Source organism: Vigna unguiculata, chromosome 10, assembly GCF_004118075.2.
Source record: "Vigna unguiculata cultivar IT97K-499-35 chromosome 10, ASM411807v1, whole genome shotgun sequence".
In the NCBI taxonomy this organism is placed as follows: Eukaryota; Viridiplantae; Streptophyta; class Magnoliopsida; order Fabales; family Fabaceae; genus Vigna; species Vigna unguiculata.
The window spans coordinates 40,851,989-40,869,283 of NC_040288.1; the positions used below are offsets into that span (position 1 = coordinate 40,851,989).

At 32.7% G+C, this 17,295-nt stretch overlaps 3 protein-coding genes across 4 annotated transcripts; 1 reads left to right on the plus strand and 2 right to left on the minus strand.

Annotated features, from left to right (window-relative positions):
• Window positions 1–3,769: 3,769 nt before the first annotated feature.
• On the minus strand, window positions 3,770–7,073 carry LOC114166461 (aquaporin NIP6-1-like). The gene is made up of 6 exons (XM_028051197.1): window positions 6,818–7,073; window positions 6,480–6,729; window positions 6,143–6,367; window positions 5,850–6,044; window positions 4,743–4,804; window positions 3,770–4,287 (listed from the first exon to the last, which is right to left on the minus strand). The coding sequence occupies exons 2-6, from the start codon at window positions 6,705–6,707 to the stop codon at window positions 4,077–4,079; spliced, it is 921 nt and encodes a 306-aa protein (XP_027906998.1). The 5' UTR covers window positions 6,708–6,729; window positions 6,818–7,073; the 3' UTR covers window positions 3,770–4,076.
• A 1,912-nt stretch (window positions 7,074–8,985) lies between these two features.
• Window positions 8,986–13,249, plus strand: LOC114167026 (factor of DNA methylation 1-like). Of its 2 annotated transcripts, none has more exons than XM_028051932.1 (8): window positions 8,986–9,206; window positions 9,431–10,323; window positions 10,484–10,665; window positions 11,223–11,312; window positions 11,421–11,708; window positions 12,180–12,395; window positions 12,602–12,839; window positions 13,062–13,249. In XM_028051932.1, exons 2-7 carry the CDS (start codon window positions 9,438–9,440, stop codon window positions 12,830–12,832), a joined length of 1,893 nt encoding a protein of 630 aa, XP_027907733.1. In that variant the 5' UTR covers window positions 8,986–9,206; window positions 9,431–9,437; the 3' UTR covers window positions 12,833–12,839; window positions 13,062–13,249. The 2 variants fall into 2 exon arrangements, with proteins under 2 accessions (XP_027907733.1, XP_027907732.1); XM_028051931.1 differs by having other exon boundaries at window positions 9,070–9,087.
• Window positions 13,250–15,567: 2,318 nt separating this feature from the next.
• Window positions 15,568–17,031, minus strand: LOC114167193 (probable CCR4-associated factor 1 homolog 6). Its single transcript, XM_028052200.1, has 2 exons — window positions 16,757–17,031; window positions 15,568–16,626 (listed from the first exon to the last, which is right to left on the minus strand). Exon 2 carries the CDS (start codon window positions 16,580–16,582, stop codon window positions 15,737–15,739), a length of 846 nt encoding a protein of 281 aa, XP_027908001.1. The 5' UTR covers window positions 16,583–16,626; window positions 16,757–17,031; the 3' UTR covers window positions 15,568–15,736.
• Window positions 17,032–17,295: the final 264 nt, after the last annotated feature.

Here is a 17,295-nt window from a genome sequence, read left to right on the forward strand (position 1 = left end):
AAGACGAATTTTCTTAATTGGATAATCTGGGAAGTGGGCTCTTAACTTGATCAATTGTGCTAATAACTTAGCAAATGCTTGATTTCGAGTTGATAGTAAACAAATATGTGACCATCTAGTGGACGCATCAATTAATACCATGAAATATCTAAATGATCCACATGGTGGGTGTATTGGACCACAAATATCACCTTGTATTCGTTCTAAAAATGAGATTGACTCATTTCTAATTTTTTCTGGTGATGGTCTTATTATCAATTTTCCCTGCGAACATGCAGTACATGAGAAATCATTGGACTGAAGAAGCTTTTGACTTTTAAGTGGATGTCCACATGAGTTTTCAGCTATTTTTCGCATCATGATATATCCAGGATGACCCAACCGATCATGCCAAACAAGAAATTCATTCTTATTTGTAAGCTTCTGGCTTACAATAACATGCGTCTCAATCGCATTAATATATGTGTAGTACAAGCCATAAGAGAAGGCTGATAATTTCTCCAATACACATTTTTTATTTGACTCAATTTGAGTGATATAAAGATATTCAACATCTCCTTCATTATTTGTCTCAATATGATATCCATTTAGACGAATATCCTTGAAACTTAATAAGTTTCTATTGGACTTAGGAGAATAAAATGCATTTTTAATATGCAATCTTGTACCTCTTGGCAGAAGTACTGTAGCTCTTCCAGAGCCTTCAATTATATTTGTAGTACCAGAAATAGTACTAACATTGACTTCTCGCATTACCAAAGTAGAGAAAAATTTATTACTCTTGAGAATTGTATGAGTTGTTGCACTATCAGCAAGGCACAGATCCTCATCATTGGTGTTAATGCCAATATTCATTCTTCATATAAACATAAATATCAATATTAGAGATTACTTTGTAAGAGGAGAGAAAGAAAAAAAAAATAAAATAAAATAGAGGATTTTATTCATAAAAACATAAAAACTTGTACATATAAAAGCAACATGAATTAAATATAAAACATTGTCTTAAAAATTAATCATAAAATAAAACTATTTTCTAACACTCCCATCACCAATAAGGTGATCAATGCTTCCATCGGGTTTAGAAAAGAAATCACCAATATCAAGATGAGTAGTATCCATATGACCATAATCAGAATCACCATCTTCATAAGCAAAGTGTGTTTCTACATTCTTCTTTTTAAGTGATTCTTGGTAGAGTTCAACAAGATGCTTTGGTGTATAACAGGCACGGGTCCAATGACCTTTACTACCACAACGGTAACATATATTTTCAGCCTTTTTGCCATTATTTTCACCCCTTTCTTTTTCCTTTTTCGCATTCTTGTTCCACTTCTGTTGATGAAGTTTCTCTTTGAAATTTCCTTTATAACCATGTCCACGACCATGATTAATTGCACGACCACGACCACGACCATGGCTACGACCACGGCCAAAATTACGACCACGATTATTATTATGGTCTTGACCTCGTCCATGATTATATGGATCAGATGTTGCTGCATTCACTTCTGGGAATGGAGCAGAACCAGTTGGTCGGGCCTCATGATTTTTCATCAAGAGCTCATTATTTTGTTCAGCCACAAGAAGGCATGAAATCAATTCATAATATTGATTGCTCCATTCACTTCTGGGAATGGAGCAGATTAGGCGGATCTCATGATTTTTCATCAAAAGCTTTATTGCTTTGTCCAGCCAGCCATGCATAGGCATGAAATAAATTCACAATATTTGTGAAGTCTCTTTTCACAATATTTTTGTTATGAGCAAATTAGTTGCTTTATTTCTTTATTTAATGGTATCCCAATATCCATTGCATCTAAATATATTTCAACATTTAAAATCCAATATAAGGAATTCTTCCTTACAATATCAAGGGTCACAAATCCAAATTTTGCAACGTTTCGCGTGTTTAAAACTAACACATAAAATAATAATATTAATAATAATCATCATCATCAAAATAATAATATTAATAATAATCATCGTCATAATAAAAATATTATGACAGAGAATTTTGCAACGTTTCGCGTGTTTAAAACTAGCACATAAAATATTAATATAATCAAATTTCATGTATGAAATTATTAAAATCAAATAATAATAATAATAATAATATGACAGAGAAAAATAAATCAAACAATTATCATTACACAAAAAAAAATGAGATAAAGTTTGTGAATGAGAAAAAGATTAGAAAGAACCTCGGTTAAGGAATATAGAGCGTTGTTCTTGGGGAGAAAAAAAAAATATGCCTTCACGCTCAGTTGGATAACCCTCGTGCTGATAACGTGTTATAAAATAAAGGTAATAAGAGAGACAAAGGAGAGGAAGAATAGAGAATGAGAGAGTAGGGAGCAACTTCTGTTTGTATGTGTGTCTTATTACTGATAGGACGAGTCCTATTTATAGGTACAATATGGTAACCCAGAAAGGATATAAAATCAAATAGTAAATACAAAATATTACATCATAAAGAGTAATGAATAATATGATTATCAATCATATGAGTAATTGTATAAATCAATGGACGACCATTAATTCATAACAATTTCTTATTATTTAAAACAAAAAACTACTTAACCCACACAAAAAAATTAGGTAAAGTCCTTAAATCCTTCAACTTAAGTATGGCGTCTTCAATTAATGTAAACATGTAGGATTGGGTTGATTCACAAAGTTAGGTTTTCTTTTATGTTTTGATAATTGTTATGCTAAATTTATTTATTTTTTTCATTCCATTTCAATGAGTAATGTAAATGTTATTTTATATTTCCATATTAATTCACGATGATAGATTACGATCGAGAAAGTTTTAAGATGTTTCAATAATATAACATTATCATGTTTATGATATTATTTTAAATTATTTATTTTGATTACATGGTATAGTCAATTTATAATTTTTGTCTTGAAAATTTGTGAGTCAACCTAAATTCATATATTTACTACTAGTTAAATTAGGTTAAAATCTTTAATTCAATCCAATTCGTCTCTAAGCATGCTGATTTACGGTACTAATATATATTGCGAATTTTGTTTTAATTTGTTTTTCATAATAAATATTTTCAAATTGTTATAAAAAATAATTTAAAATAAACTATTATTAATTGTTTTGTAAAATATTTTGTATAAAATAATTTTAAAATAATTTTGTAAAAAATAATTGTAAATTTTATAATTTTGTAATAAATAATTATAAATTATTTATTAATTAAAATTCTTAAAAAGATTGTATAACAAAATCTTATAACAATACAGAAAAATTCTATGAAATTATGAAAAACTGTAGTAGTGCTAGGTTTATTTTGTCTGACTTTGAAAGAGAAAATAAGTTACAATTTAAAAATATGTAAGAAATAAAATAAAACTTTTAATTGTTTGATAGAATAAAACTAAAAAACAAATCTTGAAAGTGCTTTTAAATTTCTACATTAATAGAAATAAAAAAGAGAGAGATTATTGAAAAATAAATAGGAATATATAGATTTCATAAATTGTTTTTCCCCTTCTATGTACTACACAAACAAAATTAATTCTCTTTCATTTATATCTTCTTCTCACTACCAAACAAGACATCATTAAGTCAAGTCACTTTATCAACACGTTGATTTCACTTGGTGTTGCACAATTATTCCTCATGCATAATTCAAAAATTGATTTTTAAGAAATCTTGACGTATAAATAAATAATAAAAGAAATAACAAAAAATTATTTTGTTCTCTAAGATTTAAGCTCTCCCACTGTTTTTAAACATAGTATCTTAATTTGGATTAATTGTCTGAGAAGTTTAATGTTTTGCTCTTAGTTGAAGGAACCATTAATTCGTGTAAGAAATCCATGATCGTATCGTTAAAGCAACATATGCATGGTACATGTTTGTAGAAAATCCCCACTGATTTTGTTAAAGTCCTGGGAAACTAATTTTACAGAACACGTAGATGCATATCCGAACACAGATCCAACACAGATCCATGTGTACATATATCTATCTAATCTAATATACATGCATGCACCAAACAGTGGTGAATTCTGCTCCAATATCTATAACGGTGCATGAATAATGGTTGATATCATCACCTTCTGAAGCTTCCAACAATGGCAGAAGGTGAATTAGGAGGCTTTGTTGCCTCTTCCTGGGGCAGCTTCACCACAGTGTAGGCACCTGCCCCACACAGAGTTCCAAATATGGGAGCAATGAGATACACCCATATGCCCTTGTAGTTGTTTGCAGCAATGGCTGGACCCAATGTTCTAACAGGGTTCATTGAACTTCCCGTTGCTGGCCTTTAATTAGTCACCACCATAATTATACATGAATAATAATAATTAACCAAATCAACGAATATTTTTCACCCTCTTTTTTCACACTCACGCACACTATTCCATTCCCTCTTATCTCTACTTACCTTCTCTACTTCACTTCAAAAGGGGACCATGTTTTCAAAAAAATTGATTCTCTTCTCACTCACTCTCTGGTTTTAAGAAAAACACTGAAAATAATATCAAACACCTTGGAATAATACCGAACAGATTCTATTTTGGTTCAACCATTTACCAACTTGTGCTATTGCTAAAGCCCTCCCCAGCCACTTTCAATTATGCCAAGAATAATTAAAACCATTAAAAATGTTATATATATTATTATTAATATATTAATCTGCATAATATGAAAATATTGGTGTTCCTAGTTACCCATGTGCTTCTTATATGTTTTTTTTTATTTGAATAATAATATATACCCGGCTATAAGTATGTTGAGCATCACTGTGCCTCCCACTGCTATTCCTGCAAGCTCTCCCGCCTGCATAATATTAACATATCATAATATATATTTTAGGGTTAGCTTTTCTATGTATATGTATGACGTCTCCGTAATATTTTATACACATCCAATAATACAGTTTCTTCAAAAACAGTTTGATTTTTCTATGGCAAGATTCTAAATCCCTAAATGTTGTTAAACATAGTATACCTCACTACAAAATGTAAGTTCTGATTTTGTAACATGTGCTAGAAAACGAACAAAAACTTGTTTTGTTACTATATGTGGCTAGGATAGCCTTTTTTCAGAATTTGGTTTTGAGTGGAAAACAAGAAAATGGAATTTAATTGACCCTCCTTGGAGTTTGCCACTATTTCTATTTACAGCATTGGCACAATGTTTGGCTCAACTATGGAAGTGGAAACTTAGCTATTTGTTGTGAATACGCAAGAATATGAAATCAAATATTGTCTTTGACCCTAATTGCAGGAATTGCAGGAATTACAAATTAACGCTTGAAATATTAAGGGTTTACATATTAATGGACATTACTCTAATTGTGTTAATATACTAACAAGGAAACATTGTCCTCTGTCATTCATGATATTTCAAATGCTTAAACTTCTGATATATTAAAGATCTTGAAGGAACTAATCCAGCAGCATGCAATACACAAAATAAGTTTTAAAAAATATGCATGCAATAATATTATTGTGACAAAAATATTTGTTTTATGGTACATGCACGAGTATATATCATGAGCTTCATGGAGCTTCATGGATCTAGCTAGGGGAGACAACAACGTTAAACTATTGTCATAATATACAATATTTTCATTGACTTGTCTCCTTTTTAAGATTGAAAACATGCATCGATGAATACTAAAATAAAACCAATTCTCAGATCTGACAGAAATATTAAACACACAAGCTGGTATAAAAATAGAGAAACAGACAAAAACGTTTTCATTGTACGTAATTAAGTAAGGTTTTGTCGATCTCAAAACATCGTTTTCATACACTTCTTCAACTGATTCGGTTTAGTTACTTATCAGACTAAGTGGCTGATAGAATAAGATACTCACAGCTCTTGTGTCGGTGGCCACTGCAGTGACAACGAACATGAGAATAAAGCTGACAATGAACTCTGTGGCGAAAGCTTGCCCGTATCCTACAGAAGGGACCGTTACTCCACCGCTCATGAAGGGATGAAAAACCACTTTCAGAGCAAATGCAGCACTCACTGATGCCAAAACCTGTGTACCAATATACACCGGCACCTGCAATTAATGAAACATATCAGACCAAGGAAAAAAAACCAAACAGTTTTTTCATATGAACCAGAGACAACAAATGTTAAGGTTTAGTTTTTAGTTACATTCTTCCATGGAAAGTGCTTTAATGCAGCGAAGGAAATGGTGACGGCGGGGTTGAGATGAGCCCCGGAGATGTGACCGGTGGAGAAAATGATGATCATGACAGCAAGTCCATTTGCCGCAGCACATCCAATCAGAGTCTCTGAGCCATGAGTTTTTTGGTTCACAATAGCAGTGCCTATAGCAGCAAACATGAGAATGAACGTGCCAATAAACTCAGCTCCAACCTGGTTTAATTTCGAACCAACCCAACAACGTTATCATTAACATATATATATAAGGAAAAATGGCTATGAAAAAAAGCTTAACTTAGTGCAATTTTGATGTTTTTATATGTACCTTTTTTGCCAGAGGGATTTGAGGGGCGGGTAAAGAGCAAGAAACTCTAGGCATGGCTCCATCTTCCAAGGTCCATTGTTCAACACTGAAGCATTTGCAACTTCTGAGGAAGGACGATTTCCTTACAACGTTAGGTTTCTCAAACCTGAGGTTGCCATTGCCACCGAAAAGAGGGGCCCCTGGTGTTGCAGGTGTGGAAGGTGCTGATGGGACTTCTTCGCTATCCATTTTTTTCTTCTAAGTAAAGTACCTAAAACAAAGTGCAGGGTAGTAGATAGATAAGACAAGAAAAAACGAAAGAAAAAGAAGAATATAGTGAGAGAGGGAGAGAAAGATACCCTTGAGATTTGTGTTAGTTCTGTCTTTAGATTGAGGTGTGAGGATGCAAAGGTAGAGGTACATATTATATAGGGGGAGTGTAGTTGACCAGAGAATCGAAATGGAAAGAAAGAGAGAAAAGACATGAGTGGTTGAAACTGTGGCAGGTACAAAGGAAAATGCCTTGTAGCTGCTGCTTATGGATGAACCTTCTTCTGCATTCGGGAGAGAGACCCTAAACGTCAGACATCAATCATTTGTTTCCATATATACCATTGAATGTGTTTCTTTCTCTGTTGTTGTATTCCATGGCCATTGCTTCTTGGCCATTCTTTTTCACTCTGTGTCCTCCTGCACTGTCACATATGCATTTGTCTCAGCAATCATCAGGAAATGAATTCAAACTCTGAACAATGTTTCTTGTCTGTACCATAGCACAGTAATTTAACACATGATGCCTTTCTGCGTGCATGTGGTTGGATTGGAGATACTGTTCATGTGGAGCATTCAATAGTTAGGTCAATAAAAAAGTCTTTCCCTCTAACCAGGGAAAAGAAGAACACTTTTACATGGAACGATGACATGTATTTAATAGACATTATATGTTTATTGAAGTTTTCTACAAAAAAATATCTAATAATGTTTATGTAAGTTGTATACTTAAAAAACTAAAGTGCATTGATCACAGAACGAAGCACTTTGAAAAAGTAATAAAAAGAAGAAAGATGAAGAAATGATAGAGATATTATTTTGTTATAGTTTTTTGTTAATATCTTCTTCCACTTTTTTTCTATCGTGTATTTTGTTAGCTAATATTTTTTGCTTGGATTTTAACGTGTTCAAGTGTTCATCCACTTGTATTCAGCAATTTCTTTTATTCAATCATAATGAGAAGTTATCTTTCAAACGTTTTATCAAATATTAACAAGAAAATGCACTACGTATTTTTGTTTTTGGAGATGATGACAAACTCAAAAGTTTATTGTGTGCTTACTGTGGAAGAGTCAATCAATCTAGAAATGTTAGATTCTTAATGTTTGAATAGTTTTTGTTTAGTAAAACATCAAATCGCACTTAGTCTTGTTGGAAAAATAAGAGTGGAAAAAAGACATGTGGTTCTTTCTTTCTAAACCTAATTAACTTCTTTCTACACCTAATTAATTTTTTAATATTAAACATAAATATATTACTTAATAAAAATTACATACTTAAAAAATATAAGTATCTTAATTTTAATTTTTTGTTACCTTAACGATACTAATCAATATATATATATATATATATATATATATATATATATATATATATATAGTGTGTGAAAGTAATTACAATAAATAATAAGAAAAAAAAGTTTAGAATATAAAATATTTAAAACTAACAAATAATTTTACAAAGATTAAAAGTACACAAAGTCATTTTTACAACAAATAAAAGCGTACGTAAATAAAAGATCGTACGAGTAAACTATATGGTGTGCGGTATACCAAAATTTTTATAAATTATTTAAATTAATTACTTTTATATAATAAGTACTTAAATAATTTAAATATTAAACATGTTTTTGGTTTTTAACTACTATAAAAAAATTTGTAAGCAAAATTATAAAATATCGTATTCCTATATTTTATGAAAGTTATTCTTAATAAATGACAAGACAGTATATTATTATATTCCATTTTGAAACTTAGTTTGTCATTTGAAAAAAGTTCCAATGTATTTAAAAGATGTTTTACCAAACTTGCATAAAATTTAATAAAATAAAACGTAGAACTTAAAATACTTTCTAATTTAATTTAAAGATGAAACATATTTTTATAATAATAATACAGGGAAGAGAAAATTTTTAACCCATATCTTAATTATTATAGACTAAAAATTAATTATTATTTGTGATAGAAAATAGAAAAATATAATATATAACTATATAAATAAATAGTGTAAGTGTACCGATTACAAGGATAAACAAATACTAGAAATAAAAATAAAAATAAATGAGTCATGGGCTAGCCAGCCCGTTTGGTATCCAGAAATAAAAAAGCCCAAATGGCCCATTAATATTCCATAGTCACGGATATTCCACTTTTGCTGACCCTTGCAGTATTCCAAAACTTTTGTCAGGAATCACTCACACACACAGCAGCGTCCACAATTCATTCCACTATATAAGTCATCATCAAACCAATCTACTGCCGTACGATTACTACCCCGAGTCTCCACGTTGACGCATCATTTGGCTTCAAACCAATAACAAAAGAAGGGTCCTCGTAAAACCTATGCAGCGCCAACACAGGTGATAATTTCTCACCTTCAGTAAATTCTATCAATTTCTACCTCTAGGGCTATTAGTTTTTCTTTCGTGGTCTCTGGGATTTCACATTTCACTGTGCCCATCGTCTCACTTTCTTCACTGTAAGTTCAATTTCTTTTGCTCTAATTTCCTTCGTCGTCTAACTCTGTTCCTCTTCCTGAACCGATGGTGCGATTGAGATTTGTGTTTTTTTTGAGTTAGAAATGATACAATTTCTGTTAACGGCTTTTGAGTTTTTATTAGGTTTTTGCTTTGATGCTTACTGAAAAATTTAACAATCAAATCGTGTGCATTGCTTGAACTGATTTTTGGCATTGTTATGTAGAACTTCTATGGACTACAGCTCCGAAGAAGATTCGGATCTAAGTGATTCTGAGATTTATGACTATTCGGAGAAACCTTATGAACTGTTAAGAGCTGGAAAATATAAGGTTAAAAACTTGAATGGAACTCTTAGATGCCCTTACTGTGCTGGGAAGAAAAAACAAGACTACAAATATAAGGATTTGTTGCAACATGCATCTGGTGTTGGTAAGGGTTCTGCTAACAGAAGTGCAAAACAAAAGGCAAATCACCTTGCTCTAGCAAAGTATTTGCAGGTTGATCTAGCTAGTGAAGCAGAGCCAATCCAGAACCCAGCTTTAACCCTAGTTGTTAGTCAACCTTCACAGCAAGAAGATCTTTATTATGTTTGGCCCTGGACTGGCATAATTGTTAACATAAAGGATAATTTGGTTGATTCTACATACTGGATGAAGGAATTTGCTAAATTCAAACCAAGTGATTTCCAAATATTCATGAAAGATGGTGGCATGGCTGCTCAAGGTGTAGTAGTCTTCAATAGTGACTGGAATGGTTTCATAAATGCAAGTGAATTTGAGAAGTCTTTTGAAACAGCACGTCGTGGTAAAAAGGACTGGAGCTCAAACAAGTTAGAAGCTGACTCAAAGATTTATGGATGGGTCGCGCGGGAAGATGATTATAATTGTGAAGGGCCAATAGGGGAATACCTCCGCAGCAAAGGAACATTGAGGACTGTTTCAGATATTGTTCAAGAAGCATCTGAAAGCAGAAATAGTATTGTGACAAACCTGACTAAAGAAATCGAGATAACAAATGAAAACCTTGACAAAATGCAGTCTAAGTTTAATGAGAAGACTATGTCCTTGAGTAGAATGCTTGAGGAGAAAGATAAGCTTCATAATGCTTTTGAAGAAGGTTCGTATACTTTTGATTTATAGCTTCTGGTTTTACCTTCTTGCATGTACAATCCGTGTTTTTGCTATAATGAATTACATTTTTTGCAATTGTGAATGCAGAAGAAAACCAATAACCTTTTAGTTGATAACACTACATAATTGCTTCATTTTGTGGGCAGAAACAAGGAATATGCAGCGTAGAGCACGTAATGAGGTACGACGGATCTTGGATGAGCAAGAAAAATTGAGTAGTGAGTTGGATGAGAAAAAGCGGAAGCTTGATTCTTGGAGCAGGGATCTAAACAAGCGTGAGGTACTAACTGATCAAGAGAGGCAGAAACTTGCGGAGGACAAGAAGAAGGTAATGTGTATTGTACATTCTCTCCTGTAAATAGGTTTATACTATATACATTTTATCAATCACTGTCACTTCAAAACTTTTACCATATTTTTGTCTTTGGTTTGTTACTAATATAAATATTGGTTGCTACTGATTTGACCCAACTAAACTTGTAAATGGTGTAGTTCAATTCAGAATTAAATTGAACTAGTTTAGTTCAGTTTTGTAGAATTACCTAATTTAGCTTAAGTCAGTTTAGTTTTTTTTTCTAAAATTAGCCCTACTTATAGTCTTTGAAAACATTAACATTGATGATTTGCTTTTACAGATTCTTATGTAAGGTGAGTTTGTTTGTGCTTATTTCTATTTTAAAGAAGTGTTTTCTAATATGTAAGTAGATTTCCATTTGTTTTTATGTCTTTGTCTAATCTGCATGTTTTAAAATAAGCAATTTTCTGCTCATTTTATTTAGAAAACCCTATTCACTCCTTAAATAAGTCATTATTTTAAAAATTGCTTTATTAAGAAATACTTATTTTTGGTGTAACCAAACTAGCCAATGATCTCTGTCTTTCTAGAAAGATTTGAGGAATGAATCACTCCTGTTGGCGTCAAAAGAACAGAAGATAGCGGATGAAAATGTCTTAAGGCTTGTTGAAGAGCAGAAGGTTTGTCTTCTATTTACTATTTAGTGTCTTGGTTGTGAGAAGTTTATTATTTATCACATAATTCTTATGCATGTGAATGTGCTATAATGTGAATTTTAAAATTTTCAGAGAGAGAAAGAGGAGGCCTATAACAAGATACTTCTGCTGGAAAAACAGCTTGATGCCAAACAGAAATTGGAAATGGAAATTGAAGAGCTAAAAGGGAAATTGCAAGTGATGAAGCATCTTGGAGATGAAGATGATACAGCTGTTCAGAAAAAGATAAAAGAAATGAATGATGAATTGCAAGAAAAAATAGAGAATTTGGAATGTGTGGAGAGCATGAATCAAACCCTCATTGTAAAGGAACGTCAGAGTAATGATGAACTGCAGGAAGCTCGCAAAGAATTAATAAAAGTATATCATTTACTTTCTCTCTAATAAAAGTCTCTCTGCCTCCTCTTTTATCAACTATATATGGAGATTTACTGTATACAGTTTTCAGTTTGTGTTTTAGGAAAATACTATATGTTGCCGAAGCTGAAGCTATAAAAAAAAATAACGAGGTATATAATTAGCAGATTAGAACCGTGATGTGTAAACCTTAATTCACACATATACATATATCTACCTACCTATCTTTTACTATGCAACCTTGGCCTTAGGTTTATTTGAAGAAAATCATGGTTATATTTCTTCTTTGATTCTTGAACATAATCACTTCAACTAGAAACTGCTTCTGTTCCTTCCTGTGTCCCATCATGCTAATATGTGAACCTGTGAGAATATTCCTTTCAACATTTGTTGGATATAAGAATTTTGATATACTGTTGTTGGATCTTGAGTAGATTGGTAGACTAAATGTTTAGTTTGCTTCTAATGTTTTAGGGATTAGAGGAAATGCTTAATGGTCCTAAAGGTAATATTGGGATCAAGAGAATGGGAGAGCTTGATCAGAAGGTTTTTGTGACTAAATGCAAGGAAAGATTTTCTCTTCAAGAGGCTGGGACCAAAGGGGTCGAGCTTTGCTCTTTGTGGCAGGAAAACGTGAAGAATTCTGCTTGGCATCCATTTAAAGTGATTACGAATGAGGATAAAGCAGAGGTACGAACCACCTTGACATGCTTTCTGTTCATAAGGAAGTTCAGCCTCAATTGTTAGTAGTTAGTTCATTATATAACTGTTTAAATTTTGGACTTGGCTTATCATATGCTAGAAAGTCTTGTGTAATCTATTGTGGAAATACTCTTTTAATACTTCGACAGCAGAGTGTATAATACTGAAAACATAATGAGGTTGCATTTGTGCAGATAATTATAGATGAAGATGATGACAAGTTACGAAGCCTGAAGCAGGAATGGGGAGATGAGATATATTCAGCTGTTGTAACAGCCTTAACAGAAATAAACGAATACAATCCAAGTGGTGGGTATACTGTTGCTGAGCTATGGAACTACAAGGAAAAAAGAAAGGCGACATTGAAAGAAGTTATAACTTACATTGTGGATCGCATCAAGCCACCTAAGCGCAAGAGAGGATAGTCAAAAGGTTAGTGTTTGAGACTGAGTTGAAGTTTGTATGAGCACTTTTATATTTGTATGGTTGAACATCACTGTTTATTGTGAATTATTTTAGATCTAGAACATAAAATGGTGCTGAATGCTAAGAATTAAGTATACCAGTTTTCTAAAAAACAGGTAGAAGAAATTCTGGTATATGCATGCTTCAGTTTAGTTAATGTATCTAAAATTTGAATGAATGTCTTTGCAGGTAGTACAAATGCTGATATATGAACGGGTAGATGGGGAAGTTGCAATGAGCATTTGAATTGTTAAATAGGATAACTTTTCATCAATAAAATCTGACAAAGTTCCCTCAATACTAAAACTATGAATCGATTGAGGTTGTTTATAAAAACTATGAATGCCATGAATGGATTGAGGTTGTTTCCGCTGATTTTATGCCTTGCGGATTAATCAACGTATGCGAAGGTTTTTTTTATGAAATACGTTGATTTAGTTTATAAATAATTCTTTTTAGTTTAGAATAAATTTCATCAATATTCAATTACAGGACTTTCCTCGAGACATACACTATATAGAGAGAATTTTTTAATTACAAATCTTTTTAATTAGATAATTGTATTTTTCAATAAATAAAAATATTTTACTTATTTATTTATTTAATAAAATAAAAAGCTGAATATTTTTTTCTTCATTTTAAAATAACTAATTTTTTTAAAATAGTGACTATAATTTTTTAGTACTACTTTTACAAAGTTATATGTATTTTAAATTGTTATTTTTTATTTTTAATTACTTACTCATAAAAATATTAAAATTATAATAGTTATAAAATTATATATTTTTAATGTAATAAATATGTGAATACATGTGTTTTTGGTTAGTATTAGTTTTACTCGAGATGTAGAAATGGATATTTATATTGGAAACTAAGGATTATACTTTCTAAAAAATAATGAAAAATATTAATACAAGATTAAAACTCTAATTTAATAGGTATAGTAACGCAATATCACTACTTTATTATTATCTATCTTTTAATTAGTACTGTGCATGCATTACTTTTCCCAAAATATCTCATAAAGCCTAAAATAAGGAGGATACAATAACCTACCTCCATCCTAAAATTCTGCTTCTAATAACATATTGAGTTAAAATTTTTAACAAAAATCTAAATACACCTCTTATGATCAACGTAAAATTTAACATTCATTTTCTCTTTCGAGTTTGTTTCTCTTCATTCAAGTCTCTATGAAAGATAATATAAACTCATTTCCACAATAATTTATGCTAAATCAAAACTAATTCCAAAAGTATCATTTTTCTTCTTCGATTGAGAATATTTATATTTTTTTTTTCTTAATTTTAATGTAGTAAAAATTCCTTTTATTTTCAATGACTTTACAAAACTAAAAAAATCAATCACATTCCATGTGACAACTTTTACAAGAATCACCAAAGCAAAGCAGGGTTTTTTTAAGCTAGCTGTTATGTAGTCAGAAACTGGTGCATTTGGTGAAGTTCGCAAATTGAAACTGTTATCCCAAAACTGGATGATTCTCATCTCATTTTCATGCCTCCAATTTCATTCTCTCTGATCAAAATACGATTCCTCCAATCTCACTTATTTGATTATCTTGAGAACCTCTTTGACAAAACAAGACTAGATCAGGGAAAAGTGCAACATTGCATGAATCTTCTAGTATAATGTTGATACTAACATCCTACTGAGAAAGCAGATTAAAGCACAAATAAGAGGAACACATGGAAACGACATTTCTTGATAATGCTTAAAATCAACTAAACACAGTACCACAAAGAAATGTTAACCACAAGACCAATTGGTCAAAATCACCCTCTTCATATCCAGCTCTTGTTTCTCGGAAGAACAAGTTTCATGTCTTTTCTGCAACAAATGAGAATAGTCTCGGAAGAACAAGATTTTATGCAAATGAAGCTGTAAAAACATGAATGTCCACTTACAAGCCCAATAAACTGCCCGTTTATTATCATGTTGAATTGACACATATGTAAAGTAAAAACAGGGCATAGGTGAAACAAAACAACTTTCCAGGAAAGAAATAATTCCTTCCAAATGATCAAACCACGACATTTGGCCCCAAAATCCTAAACAAACAAAAAAGGGTGAGTCATTAGCAAAGCTATGCGGTAAAATTAATATAAACTGTGGCTTTACCTCACTTGTTATCAGTTGCCATTCTATGTCTGATATACATACACAAATGACATAGTAGGAAGCATATTAATATAACAGCATTGTTTCCTCTCACTTGAAATAAACATAAGCATAAAGGATAACACTTTTGTGGCTAGAAATAGTTCAAAAACCAGTTGATGCCTCTCAATCAACAACTGCCTGACCACATCCTCTGCATGAACATGGCTTCAAATGACAAGAATCATTATATCATTTTGCAATCATGCAATAGAGAAACCAAATTCACTGTCTTAAAAATGTGCATGTATTTGGGGCATTCAGGATGGCTGTTAGCCTGCAAAGTCAAATCAAAAGCACGCATAACACAAAAACAAACCTTAACACATGTCTGGTTTGGCATCACAGGGAATGGACATGCAACAACCCGCGACACTCAGCTTTGCCTCTGCATTATGAGCACGTTTTTGACAGGAAATCCCGTGCCCACTCGAATCCTGAACACTGATCAAAATATGGCTTTGAAAGGGTAACACAAAACCAGAGTTGGACACAAGACGATATAATATGGAGAGGATAAGTAATAACAAAGAGTATTAATAGACACTTAATGCCAAAGGTTTACATTAATAGAGATTGGTATTCCACCAGATATACAGCAGCTCAAACAAAGATCTATCAAAGTTTTAAAGTTGTTTTCTTTTTCTAATTTTTTATTTTTTTATTTATTTTTTGTTTTTTTGTCCTCAATGGGCTCCCTGTCCATTCTCAACACCTAACCCATACAAGACACCAGCATACTTCTCCAACGAGCCACTAAAGAAATTGTCCTTCAATTTCCTGAACGTACATGAAGTGAGCAAACTATCGGAACCAGCCTGGTGGCAAATTCCGACCCTTTCGACCTCCAACAACTCGGCGAGCTTGTTCAAACCGCCGTGAAGGCTGTTGCAGAACTTCATGAGGTGCTTGATGTCGTATACGGTGGGAAAATACATGTTGATCAGATTGAAAAACTCCGCTTGCGTATCGGGCAAATTCTGACACGTCAAGAGCTTCAACAAGTACCCGAAATCGTAACCGCTATGGAAAGTAACCCAATGAACGTTGTCATTCAAAACGATCCCGGAGGACATGAGAAGTTCCCCGAAACGGCGGGCGTCGATGCCGTCCTCGTTGTTCTTCTTGAAATCGATGCCGCTCTGGCGCAAAAGCTCGATGGAATCGTTGGCGAAGACGTCCTCGTTGACGTTGAACTCCCGGAAATTGAATTGCCAGATGCAGCACGTGTGGGAATCGTCGTCGACGTCGGTGGCACACGTGGGAAGGTTGCCGTACTCGTCCGAGAATGTGAGCCCCAATTGGATGAGCTTGAGCATGTCGACGTTGTCCTTTAGGGTTTGGTAATGGTAATCGTAGCTGTTCTTGAAATTCCCCACCGGTCGGAGAACTATCCCCGGAAACTCCGTGTCCATCGCTATGTAAGGGTAATCGTCCACTATTTCGCGAATCAACGCGAATTCCTCTTCCAGATTATCGTTCCACACCTCGCGAATCTGGATCGAATCGCTTTTGGGTAAAATCAGCGGCATTCCTTGCAACCACGACAGCAATTTTATTGCGCTCTTCTTCGGATCTGTTCCATTTCAATTCCATTCAAATTCAGATTAATTACTCAATTTCATTCAATCACCACCAACATCAACAATGAATGAAAAATTGAAAAATTGAAAAATTGAAAAAATTGAAAAAATCATTGTTCTAACCTCGGGTGGGGGAAGTGGGAAGTGAGAGATGAGGATAGAGAAGGAAGAGATTTGTGGGGAAATGAAATCTCTCCCGTTCTAGGGTTTTCTTTTTGTTTTGATATGAAAAGGGGGCAAAGAAGAAGTGGGCGAAAGAGGAGGAAATCAAATTACTTTGTTACAAATTAGTGGTCCTCTCCTCTCATTGGATTCCTTTTTCTCCCACTTTCCCTTTTCCTTTTATTTTTTCTCATATTAATATAAATATTTTTCTTACTCTTCTTCTTCTTTCTTTTTGTTTGTTTCGTGGAAACCAATTCTTTCTCATCAATTCATTACAAATTACAACCATTTATCTCTACACTCTCCCACTTCCTCAACTTCTCCCTCTACAATCAAGATATTTCATACCTCATTTCAATGGTTGCAAACGTGTACACGATTCTCCATTTTCCTCACTGTACTTTTAATATCCAATATAAAACACAACCCACACCAAACAAAATCTTAAACAGTTACCAACTCATCACATCCTATCAAATTTTATAAATTAAATATTT